Raw genomic sequence first — 13,687 nt, forward strand, 5'->3', positions numbered from 1 at the left:
AACCATGTTAAGAGAAGCTAGCAGATAAGATCAAGAGCAAGATTAATTCATCAGAAAGCATATACACTTACTTACTCCAGACATTGGGAGGACACACTGGGCTGCTGTCACTGCAGTGTTTGTATAAAGAAAATGTATTAGTGTCCAACGTTTATATGACGTTTATCGACAGTATTGTTTGTTTCATTCTTTTGTAAAATTTAGACCCTTTATCATTATCTGAATGCTTAGGAATCTAACCTTTTCATTGCCGTTTATTGTTTTTAAAAACAATGTTTTAGCATTAATCCTAAACTTGCAAAAGACGCCAAGAGTACTGTAACATATACAGTTGTCTCTGACTTGATATGTAATTGCTAAAGGTGACCTATCATGGAGTATGATTGAATGCCTCTCTCGCGCCGCATGGCATTGAGGTTAGATAATGCAGCAGTTAAAGAAAGACCCTTGACTTTGATGAATAAAGGGAAGATGAAAAAAATCATTGCAGTATCAATCAATCTGTTTCTCATTGCCCCCTTTAAATTTACTTTTTCATAGACACAGCAAATCTGAGGGTAATAGTGCTTAATGCTGTGATATTTCTCAAGGCCAGATGCTGGTTTAAAAGCATATTTTAGTGTGTTAGGCCGTATTCCTTTAGTCTGAAACATTATCAGTTATATGTACCTCTGAAATAGGTAGGCAGATTATAGATTGTGAAGAATAAATTTGTCAAACAAAAGGACATTCTTGAGTGGCGTGCCTGAGGTTGACTATATTTCTTAGTCCTGCTTGAAGAAAATTCAAATTGGTGTAATATTTTTAAAACACCTGTAATTATTTTTGCCCTCTGTTTAGAATTATTAGTTTTTTTTCTGTCAAGTCTGTGGTTGCTGGTATTGGAAGTGTATAACAAGGTAATTGAAAACCTTGAAGTAATGGTTTGCAGAATCTTGAATTGTGTATGGGTAATCTTCATACAATAAATTTATAAAAAAGTGCTCAGCTGTTCAATGCATTGCAGGGAATTGTCCAGTACATATTTCACATTATTGTGGAATCTACATTGAGAAATAAAATTTGTGGTTAACACTGAAGCTGATTCGGGAAACTGATAGCTCAGCTTTAAGAGATACTCTTCTTCTTCACATTTTCCCACTTATGTGGGGTCTGCTTGTTTGCACCGATTTTTCCACTTCGTACGGTCTGCGGCATCTCGGCAGGTGACTTTTGCGAGGCGCATGTCGTCTTTCAGCCGATCCAGCCAGCGCGTAAATGGTCGTCCACGGGGCCGGCAGCCTTCCACCTTCAATTTGAGGGCGGTCTTTGCCATTGATGTGTCCTTGCTGCGGAGCACGTGTCCATACCATCGCAGGCGCGATTCCCTCATTTTCTCAGTGATTGGGGCGACTTTGAGTGTTTTCCGCACCCCTTCATTCATGACATGGTCTGGTCTTGTCAAGCCGAGGGTCCATCGCAGCATCTTCATTTCCATCGTATGGAGTGCCTGTTCATGTTTCTTTGTCGTTGGCCAGCATTCAGTTCTGTATAGGGCCACTGGTCTGACCACTGAGCGGTAGACTTTGGATTTTAGGTGCAAAGGGATCTTCCTGTCGCACAGTACTCCAGTGACCTGCCGCCATTTCATCCAAGCGGCGCTGACTCGCGTATTGGCGTCTTGGAGGGTAGTGCAGTTGACAAATGAGCCTAGGTAGTTGAACTGGGTCACTTTGTTCAGTTGGACCCCACCAGCTGCGATTGTGCCATTGGTTTGATCACCGCATTCCAGGTTCTCCGTCTTCTTGATGTTCAATTTCATCCCGAATTGTTCAAAGCGCGTCTTCCACTCCTGTACTTGTTGTTCGAGGCCGTGTGTGAGCTTTAAGAGATACTGTAAGCAATTATCCTCTGGACACACATCAATGACAAAACATGTCGTTATGTTGGAGTGGTACATGCAACACACTTACGGTACTGTACATTTCATAACAGGGACAAAAGGAACAACATATGATGAAAAAGCAAGTGGGCTTTGAATGTACAAAAGCAAGTAAATAAATTAGGTGATTTTTACCATATTCAGTAGGCCATGTGTATAATACTGTTGCTTTTCATGTGAACTTTAAGTGAGAAATGTAAGTTGTTTGTTGATTAAATTGAACCCAGGTCCCTCCATGTTCAGCCTATTAGTAGAGCTGTAAAGATGTCTATCCCACTGCAATAATGGGTCATTGCTCTTCTGTTTAAGTGAGTGACAAAAATGATCAATGAACAAAGTTAACTGGCACTTGCAAAACTATCTTTTCATGTAACTAACTACAGACAAACATTTGTTTATCCTTGCAAACCCAAGAGTAAATGGGAACACCAATTGTCACTAATACTAAAATAGTTCATAGTTCAAGAAAGTAATGATGTGGATACCCTTGAACTAAAGAGTTTTTTAAACCACATTAATAGAGACTGTGAAAAAGTAGCAAACAAACGCAAGAAAGTGTCTCATGCTCCACACTTCTACACATGACTTTGAAGCAAGCAATGTACACTACTTGCAGTTGACAAAGCACATCAAGACAAGTTGACGGCCACAGCTCAGTCAATTGAAAAGTTCAGTTTCGATCTGCTTCGTGCCCTACCTTCCAGTCCATGTCTCACACTATAACGAGACTGGCATCTGTCTGGCCCTGTGAAGGAAATTTGCCAAGGAAGGAACTTCAGAGATGATGATGAGACACTAATGGCAGTTCAGGTGACCTCACATAAAACTGTTCATAGACTGTAATATCCTAGACAGTTTTATTAATAACATTATATACGAATAGATCTTTGTTTTAGGGGAAACATAGATTTATTGCTGTATAAATATATTGCGGTATCAATATAAATCATTATAACAACTTTTGTAAACAGATCTTCCTTTTTATTTCCACATAAATTCATGCAAAAATAAAGTTTAAAATAGGACAAATCATTGTTTTTGGAAAACACGCATCATAATCTGATGTTAAAAAATGCAGCATGCTCCTTTACAGTCTTCAACACTGTTGCTATGGCACAACATCTTGACACATATATCAGACCGAAATTGCTGTCCCTTGTAATGTCTGATATGCTAGGGGGTCTTTCAGAGCTCAACCTTCAATATTAAAAACTGACATGCTGCCAGTGAATTTCCCTTGTGACTCTTAGCTTTTAGAATGGAGTGATTTTCTGTCACTTACATCTTCATCAGACGTGAGATCCAGGGCTGGAAACAGCTGTAAAAGTGTTCAGATCCATTCCTGGTCTGCATTTTATTCTTGATATTTCTTGCTCACTTTGGTTTGTTCAGATGATGTATCCTTCTCAATAGTAACCTGATTTCTGAAGACAAAAAGTATAGAAACCAAATAATATGGCCACAAATAAACAGACTCATGCTTAACCTACTTAACCTTGTCAGACTAAAATATATATTATTACAGTATGTGACTATTTCTACATAATAAAAAGCAACTGTATTCAGATGCGACAGAATCTTTTCATTGCAAATGAACGTTTCGTATTTTGGCTTCATGCTTTTCTATAAAAGCTTATTTTCATAGTTTGACTTTTTCTGATGTTCTTCACAGTTCATTTGCCTTCAGCATCTGGACTGTTGCTTTATAGCCTGCAAAGAACAGCTGGGAATCATTTTGAAGCAGTATTGTAATTCTTTGATTCAGCCTTGGTATTCCCACACACTAACAACTTGGGAATTCACCAGACATGTTTCAAAGTGTTCTTTTTCAAACGTAAATCTAGCAACAAGAACACTAAAAAGATGCTTTTTATTTGTTTCAAAAAAGTTAAATTTAATTTCATACAACTACAAGGTGTTTATCCAATGAATTACATTTTGAAAGATTAAAGGGTATTTTACTTGTTCTTTCTTCAAATTTGATTTAAAAAATCACCGAAATGTAATCCTTTTTTATTCCATTACATCAGCTTTGTTTGTACGAAAGCCAAACGATCCATTATTGTGCCTTACATTGTTTCCATTGTATTTTCATTAACCCAAACATTTTATCTTGATGTTTGGAATATAAAATGTTGTTCAAAGTGTTACCTTTTCGCGCTGAGAAAAAAATAGGTTTTTAAATAAATACGTTTTAAATTTTAGAAAATGTAAAAATTATTAATTGGACTAAGTTTCTCTTTCTTTCTTTTTTCTTTCCAAACGACTGCTGTCAAAGGACATTAAATCTGTGAGTTGGGGCTCTACAGGTTTCATTGCCCAGTAGAACTAATTATTCATTAGACAAGTAATTTTGGAAAAATTTAGGGAAAAACTCAAAAGCTATTTTCCAATCCTGTCAGATGTTGTAGATTGGGCACAATGTGCTTGACTGTAACTCCTGCAGTTCCACTGGAGGAATTTAGCTGTGCCTGTCTTCAGTAAAGCCCAGGAGTTCAGCCATTATTGGTCTGTAAAACCAGCCAATAAAGAAAAAAAAAACGAGATCACTTTCTTTGAGTCTTTGTATGTAAGTAAGTCCATTTTGTTTTTTGTCTTTTCTTTCCTAGGTCTGTTTCCTGCAGTGCTGAATCTTGCCTCAATGGCTGAGATCAGCACTAATGCCACATGTGGCGTAAGAGGTCCTGAAATGTACTGCAAGTTGGTGGAGCATGTCCCCGGGCAGCCAGTGAGAAATCCCCAGTGCCGTGTCTGTAACTTAGCCAGCAACAGACCATATGGTATGTGGTTCTACTTCTCATTCCTGTCATGCAATTTAATGCAATGTGATATTTACTCATGTATTTCTTAAAGAACTAAACTACAGTTTATGGTGATAAATGTTGTGTAATTGCCATGTATTTCATAGACTAAAAATCCTCCATGGACATTCTGTTTGTCAGATTTAGGGATAGACTATTAGTCTTGGGTGGGATCTGGGCTTACAGTGCCCTGACAATTTTTACATTTTGTTGTTTTATACAAACTGACAATTTGAAGTAGCAATTATTTTTTTAATACACAAAGTATTCCACACACACAAACTAAAAGACAAAACTAACAGGGTAAATAGATAATTAACATGAAAGAAAAACAGAAAAATCATGATTGCCTACAGTATGTACTCAAACCCTTTGCTGTGGCAAACCTTAATTAATTGAGGTACACAAAATTACATTCAGAAGCCACATAGTTAAGTGACTGTTTGCAATAATAGTGGTTCTCATTGATTCAAAATAAAAAACAGTATCGCAAGATGCCTTGGTCAGATAGAATTACAAATTATAAAAATGACTTACAGTCATTGAAAATCACAGATCAAGAAAAGTACAGAAAAAAAACAATTCCCCGAATATCCCTGTGAGAACAGTCTGCTCAATCATCAAGAAATGGAAGGTGGATTGTAATACCAATACACCATCTCAGGCTGTCCACCCAAACTGAGCAGCCAGTCTAGGGGAAAACAGATTAGTGATGCCACTATGACACCAACAGCAACTTTGAGAGAGCTACAGAGTTTAATGCCTGAATTGAGAGAAAATGGGCATCCTTCAACAGTCATATCATAAAGATGACCCGTGTGGTAGAGTGGAAAAACCTTCTTACAGGTATATCCTGCAGCAAAACATGAGTGGTCCTGCAAAAATGTGGACACCCAATTGGCACTTTTGGTCTAACTGCCAAGCCTTATGTCTAGTGCACAACCAACACGGCACATCCCCCAGTCAGCACCATCCCTATCCCTGCAGTCAAGCATGCTGGTGGCAGTATCATGCTATGGTGGTGCTTCACCTCAGCAGGAACTGGAAAGCCTGATATGATTGATATAAAATAAATCACAAAGTAAGTGTAGATAGAAGAGGAAAACTTCTCTCGAGTTACTAAAAACTCAAAACAGTATCAATTCACCTTGATCCGAAGCTCACAGGCATGGTCCGGTCTTGAATACTACTGAGAATATGTGGAATGGGTTGAAAACTGTTGTCCATAAGTGAAAGCTTGGGCACATCTGCCAAGATGAATGGGCATAAATTGCACCAAACGTGTGCAAAGGTGGTAGAGAGACTTGCCACTGTAATTGCTGCCTAACGTTCTTCCACCAAAACATTGACTTCATATATTTAAACATATGGAATAAATATTTCATTTTTTCTCTGTTTGGTTGATGTTTACTGTGAATTATCTTAGTCTTAAAAGTCTTTAATTTGAGCATTCTGGTTTTATTTTGGAATTTCTCAAAATGGAACACCATAGGAAGGGTGTGAAAACTTTTGCAGGGCACTATATACTTTGGTTTTTATACTTTGCATGCCCATATGTATGAAATTGTCTAATATCTGTGGGGTATACATTGTATAATTTTATAATTTCTGTCTAATATTTATACCCATTTTCTTTTGTTTACTTTTTATTTTCCACATTGTACATTATATGATTGGTATTAAATTAGAGTGCTTTTGGATGGTGTTTTTTTCTTGAAAGGTGCCATATACAGTAAATATAATTTATTAGTTTTTACAGAAAAGTTACCAAACTTTGATATAGAGATCATAGAACATCTTTTGCCAGCAATGTGAATGAGGTGTATGTTCACCTTTAGTAAAAACACATTGTTGAACTGTATTAATATGTCAAAAGAATAAACAAAAAAGGGAAAAGAGTCAGATATTTCTTTGTTCTTTACAAAAGGTCTCTGAGGTTACAATTACAAAACACTTGACACACTATACAGGAAGCAACTGGAATTCCCTTGTTAGATGGAAAAGTTTGTAACATGACTAATTGAATGATTCAGATGTCAGCATTAGCAAAAGAACATAAAATTGGAACAAATGAGATCTGGGCATAAATGCTTTGGCCAGAGAAAACCAATTATAATGATGTTTTACAGCCTGTACAAAAGATAAAATAAGTAACATTTTTTATACTGTCCAGTCCTTGTCTTTTTGAAAAAAAATTGGAAACACACAAAACAGAAGCATAAAGGAAGCATTTTTGTTTTGTGAGTTCAACAACTCCACCTTCACATTTGACCTGGTGATCCCATAAAACTGTAATAGGGCTCGTAAAGTATAACTGATCTACTATTATGGCACCACTCTTCCTGATTCTAAAGAGAGTTCATATCTCCAGTATTTGGGAGCCGCACTTTAATCAGGCTGTGTTTGGTACTTGTGTTCACTCTGTGGTTCAGACCTTCAGAGTTGTGCTGAAGTTACGATGTTCTACAGTGGAGCCACACTGTGTAGTTTATAGTGATGTTATTCTCTGAGCTTGAATGTGGAGACTAAGGGGAAGTGCATTCAGAACTAAGAACAGAAGTGAGCAAACAGCAGTGGCTGTGTGGTCAGGTAAGTTCTGAGACCAATAGATGTGTGATGTAAAATGGTTTGAAACCCACTTACAGGAATCATGGCCCAAATGACAGGTGTACTGAAAAAATATAGAGAAAAATACCATATAAGAAGAACCCCCCCCCCCCAAAAAAAAAAAATCAACCATCCATTACAGTGTTTAGAATAGTAGACCAACAAAAGACAGAAAAACAAATGAAGGCATGCACCATGTGTAATGAACAGTTCTTTCCAGATCCTATGTGGACGACACAATATGGAGTGAGGATGGAGTGAGGAAACACTAGGAAAAAGTCATGCAGGAATACGGGGATGAAAACAGGGGGGCGTGTCCAAAGTGCGCAGGTGTCCAGGGCGTGAGTCCGGGGCAAACAATGCAGTAGAAATCCAAAGGGGGAATCCAAACAAGAGCAAAGTCCAAAGCCAGGGGGTCCATCCAAGAACAGACAAGATAAAAACTGGAACCGGGTCAGAACCGGCGGAGGGGGAACAGGAACAGAGAATAAAACCTTAACAGGACCAGGCGCTTCCAGGTCCCGGACTCACACGATACGGAAATCAGTTGCAGAGCCCGGATTAACGTCAGCGCCTGGGTTTTAAGGTGGACTAGGAACAGGGGACAGGTGCACAGAATCAAGTCCGAAGTGAAAGAGCCGGAGCACCCTTAAGGGGGAGGGAGTACAGTCGTGACACCATGAACCCATAAAAGTGTTCAGCATGAGCGCTAAAGTTTTAATTAAAATACTATTTTTTTAAATGTTATTCAACAAAATAGATCATAATTGAAAGGGGTGAATCAATTGCACTTTAACTTTTAAATGGGATAGATGGATTAAATGGTCTCCTTTTGCTTGTATCCCTTCTTTTATTCTTATGTAAGATGTGAAAGTGACCTGTGTTTCCATACTCAATTTTGCTATCCGGTGTTATGATTAGGATGGTACTATATAACAATGAAATACATTACATATATACACAAACTTAGTAAGAAAATTAGTATATGCATGTCTTTGAACAGTGCACTTAAATTAAAAATGGTCCACCTGAAGAGATCAGGAAATGCTGTGGTGTTCTTTTATCATGTAAAAGGCAAGGATACCATATAGCCTTTTATATTAATAATTTAATAAATATATATTAAATATATATTTCCATATGCTTTGTCCTTAGCTTTAGTATAACTTAAAACTATGGGTCAGGACACTTTTATAGTTTGGACACATTTATTTGCTTTATGTTCTTTATGCTGAATGTGAGTGTCAATGTCAATGAAGGAATCTCATTACATTCCCAAGAAATCTTGAATGCATCATTCTCAACTGATGTTATGACCCCTGCTTCAAAGTAATTTTGAAATTAAGTGTCTTTTCTGTAGGACATATAGCTGCCAGGAAGTTGTAAGTGTGGGATCACATATTTACAGTACATTTACATGAAGGATTCAAATTTGCATTTGCAATGCTTTTCTCATTATAACATGATTTATAAGTAATCAAGTCATTCCAAGACTCATCATGGTGATATTCTAGTAACCTATTAACAATGAAAAGGAGCTCATTGAAGCTCTAACATTATTATTAAAATGAAATCCTTAGCCTGCAAACATGTCTTGAACAAAGTGAAGTAGCTTTAGGCACATAATGAGGTCAAGCCCAAAGTTTAGCTAGCTCCAGTGAAAGAAAGTTTGAAGTAGAATACATTTTCTTGGAATATAAAATATATCTGATTAATTTTAAATGTTAAGAGCTTTTTTTACCTGTTTCTGGAGTTCTGGAGTAAAATTATACAATAGACTACACATACAATATATTCATATTCTTCTTGAACTGTAATATATTTTAAATCTATCTAAAAGATGATTTAGTAAAGAACATGTACCTTAAAATGTATTGGTACAACAAAGTCAAAATTTATTTTTTGATTTACAATAAATATATTTTTTTACTTCTTGTAACAGACTTCACACTTCTTAGTAAGTGTGATCATGAGATTAATATGTGTATTTAATGTTGGCATTTCACACATATATTGATGCTTTTAGAACAAAATTATGTTTTGTGTTTAACCAAGTGATTTCAAGTGACCATAAGTAATAGGACACATTCGCTTAAGTATATTTCAGAGTATAAAAGGCTGTCTTCTCTTGGATATTACTTTGAGGCCATAACTGCATTCATTCTGTAACTCTTTGAGCTTATCACATTCTTTGTATAATAATTTCAGATGCTTTGTCAAGTCTTTGTTGCAGTCACTTTAAGTCCTTCCCTATTCTTGAGGTATTGTGGCCTTAATGTCTTCTTCTTCATGTAAAATCCAAGCTCAGTTGGATCTCAATCTGGAGATTGACTTGGCCTGTCAAAGTTTTTCCACTTCTTTTTCTTGCTGATCTCCTTGATTGCATGGAGTTGTTCTGGGACACTGAGTGTTCTGGGACACTGTTCAGCATGTACGGTGAAGCACTGCACAATAAATACACCTTTTCTATAAATGCATTACTATCTCGTATAAATGCAATGTTTTTTTTTTCTTTGTGGTGCTAATAAGGTACTGTATTGGTATAAGGTATTCTATAAGGTACAGAATGAATTCTACTTCTTCCATCACTAGTGGCATCATCAGTAAGGATAAGTGAGCAGTTTTAGGGGTGAACATGTATGCACAGGATATGAAATGACCTCTGCCTACCACAAAAATGTTAACAGTTCATGAAAATCTATGTTCATGATTGTTTATCACACTCTCTAGTTTAAAGGTTTTATTTCTAGCTGGTGTACTGTAGTTCTAGTAACCTGATATGAATTGAGGTTTCCATTATCTGTGTGAGAGTAGCAAAGAAAATTACTCCTATATATTTGTAAATATGTGCATTGCTGTGGGGATGTTATTTGGCTTGGTGTGGAGTAAGTTAGAACAACAGGAAACCAAAACCTTAGCTGTGGTTGGGGGGTCTTTTAAAGGAAAGCAGATGTCCGAAGGGACGAACCGTGGAGAGGCAGGAGAGCGGAAGAAGACCCATATGTGTAGCGGCGGAACGGGGGATTAGCCCGGGCTCAGCAGTTCAGGAGTCGTATAGAAACCAATGCCCTCAGGCAGCGGACGTGGGGCAACCTGGTGCTAGGCGAGTCTCAGGACATACGAACATCAATGCTGAGCGCAGGTGAATCGGTGACCCGGAAATATATAGCCCCAGAGAGAGAGATACCAGAAGGACAGCAAAGCACAGGAAACTAGGGACAGGACAGAGTAGGAGCGCCCTCTGGCTGCAGAGGGCGTGACAATCAGTTTGTTCCTCAAATACCTGGCACACACTATCTTGCAGTTGGGAGGGGAATTGGTCTAAGGGATGATAGGGTGTTGTGTGACATAGACCCACTGATTTCTTTCAGTTTTTGTAAAACGTCTAGTTCTCAGATTCCTTCCCCATGTCGTTGTGGATCTTTCTTGAAAACATTAATCTGAAAGCAAAGTTTCCAAGTATCTCCTTGGCTACAGTTTTAGAAGCTTTTTATATGGTGTATGTGCTTGCAAGACACCAATTGCATAAAACAACAGACATTATTTCAAATGAGTAAGTTGTTCTAATGGTAGACAATGGAGCTTTCTCGGCTTTGGTTTGTTGGTTTTCTTTTGCTTGAGGCATTCACAAAGCATCCTTTTGCATTCAAAGCCAGTCAAATCTGTCCTTGATGAGGTTAAGTGTCCTTCAAACATAATATGTCCCATATCCTGATGTAGCCCACCCTAAAACATGAGTGGGTGGCATTTTGGGAGTAGAATTAGCTGATCTGGTTCACATGTTTTCTAGTGTAAAACTCCTTTTTTTCCGCATTTAACTTAGTCCACTATCTCAGTAGTATACTGGTAACAAGATGGCCTACTTTTTGGACTCCTTTAGTGGGTAACTGTCTTTTTCAAGATTCACTTTTAGAATTAACACCTCATCTGTTACTGTGTTGTCATTCTAGTAGGAGTTTATCTGAACTCCTATGGCACCATTCAATAGTGTTATTGCATTTAAGTGGAGACATTTACACTGAATTATTTACTGTTCCTGTACATATTTGTTTGTTGATTTCCATTGCTGTTTGTTTTGATCACTTGGCCTGAATAAAACATTTTGATTGGAGTCTTTAGGCTCTTGAGAGATAATTGTCAACTTGTTGTACAATTTTAATGGATAGTCTTTCTTGTAGTGTGCTTAGAGAATGGTTTCTAATGTAGGGAGGGTTAGTCCACTTTTGATCTCCAATCCATCTTTTGGCTAAAATACTACTACCTCAATGGTTTTGTCCCTTAAAGTGTTCTGCTTAAATTTTGTGGATCTCCTTTAGTCCTTTTCCAATCTGTCCAAACATTCTAGTTTCTCTTCAGAAAGTCAATTCTGACACCAGTTTGTTCATTCTTATTTCCTTTCCTTTTCTCACAGTATTGCTGTTTTAATTAATCATATCACATACTGTATGGTTTTGATCTTTGCTTCTAATGATTAATGGCCTCTCCTTGTGATTGTTGCAATTGGATGTATATCTCCTTGGTCTGCATGAGTCCACCTTGAGGTGATTTCACATCTGTTATACCTTGCTTTATCCTCCTAGTTAATGACAAAAGGTCTTTAAGACAGTGACAATTACCATCCTAGTCCATTCTCTGTCCTTCTTCATTCTCCTTGATTATCCTTAATTTCCTCCAATGCTTTTATCAACCTTCCTAATTAGAGGTCATGCAGTTTACAAGAGGAAATTTCTATTAACTTATCTTTGCAGATTAAATACTGACAGCCATCAATGAAATGAGCCTTCTCCAGCTGCAGAAATGTTGCACTCACACCATTTCAAAATCGCTTTATTTTGTGGTTAGGTTGGCTGACTCCTTTCAAAGTAAATCCTCCAATTCGTGTCTAAGCTTTTCTCTCTGTAATAATTAGTCATACTTACAGTATAATTTACTTCTTCTTACCAAAATATGTAGCATTAACATAATGTTAGTGCCACACATTTAAGTTTTTGTAAAAAAAAACTAAGCAAAACACATTTTATCTGAGCTGCTGTTTTGTCTACCACCTAACTGAAATTCACATGTTGAGACCACTTGATGACAGAAAATAAAAACAGAGATTGAATTACTATGCAATCATTGAAGAATTCATGTAAATTAAAGATTATAACTTTAAAAATCTTTATTTTGGAGGTGTGTTGCTACAAGATTATTTACAGTGCCACTCAATGGTATAAATACATTTTAACATCTTGCATTTAGAAATACAGTGCCGTCCAGATTTATTCATACCCCTGTCTAAATAGGGATAAAAAAGTCATATGACAGAATGAGTTGAAAATTAATGTGGTCTATAAATATCACAACTGTAATAATATTGCACAGACTAAAGTCACTGTATCATCAATAATTGTATTTCAGAAAACATGAAGGTAAAATGGATTCTCGACCTCTGTGTCTTCCTCTAAACAAAATACATCCATCTATTTTCTAACTGTTTTATACAATACATGGTCAAGGAGGACCCAGTGCCTATCCCGGCAATCAGGAGGCACAAGTTGGGATGCACTGTGGACAAGGTGCAAGTTTGCATTACAGGGCACACACAGACAAACATACATACACTCACACCAGGGCAATTCCCAAGCCAATTAACGTACTAGTATGTATTTAGACTGGGGGGAGTAAACTGAAGCATATGGAGGAAACTGTCTCAAACACAAGGCGAACATACTGTACAAACAAGAAATAACACTTTGCTCGTCATAAGTTCGTGAAGGGATATAACACAGCAGACATTCAGGAGTAGCATTCATCATCAAGTTTATGGTCAGAAAAGACTCTGAAGACTGGAGGCAAATGGTCATTGACCTCTACATATTGGGGGATAAATCTGAAAGAATCCGCAAAAAGTGAATCTACCACTTTCCAATGTAGGCTCCAGTATTAAGAAATGTAAACAAAAGGTTGCATAGTGTCAAGCTTTCCAGAAAGAGGAGACAAGTGCATCTCGCTATCACAGGTTGTGAGACAAGTGTTCCGAAAGCAGCTGTTGGAGATTTCCAAGACAAACTAGTATCTTCGGGTACAAAGTATTGAAAACGACAGTTCAACATTGCCCATGTAAATGGGGCATTCATGGTGAGTTTCCAAGGAAAAAGTCTCTTGTCAAGCAAACCAAAAACACAGGCCACTTGATCAAACTACAGTAAATCTGAATAACAATTGGAACCATAATTATGGATTAAACAAGAAATTGTCTTTTTTAACATTAAATCAGTTTAGTCAATGTTGAGAAAATATTAATGACCACTGAATGAAATATTATAGAGAGTCGTTTATGTTTTGGGGTTGTATTGCATCTACAGGTCCTAAAGCC

At 37.2% G+C, this 13,687-nt stretch overlaps 1 protein-coding gene across 8 annotated transcripts in view; it reads left to right on the top strand.

Annotated features, from left to right (window-relative positions):
* The window catches only part of lama2 (laminin, alpha 2), a 203,708-nt gene that overhangs the window by 36,701 nt on the left and 153,320 nt on the right, over positions 1–13,687 (top strand). For all 8 annotated transcript variants that reach the window (XM_088626879.1, XM_088626882.1, XM_088626883.1 and 5 more), the window contains exon 2: positions 4,531–4,701. In XM_088626879.1, the coding sequence (XP_088483005.1) occupies positions 4,531–4,701 (171 nt within the window). The remainder of the gene's footprint in view (positions 1–4,530; positions 4,702–13,687) is intronic.

The sequence above is a fragment of the Lepisosteus platostomus genome, chromosome 3, assembly GCF_059453375.1.
Source record: "Lepisosteus platostomus isolate fLepPlt1 chromosome 3, fLepPlt1.hap1, whole genome shotgun sequence".
NCBI classification, from domain to species: Eukaryota; Metazoa; Chordata; class Actinopteri; order Semionotiformes; family Lepisosteidae; genus Lepisosteus; species Lepisosteus platostomus.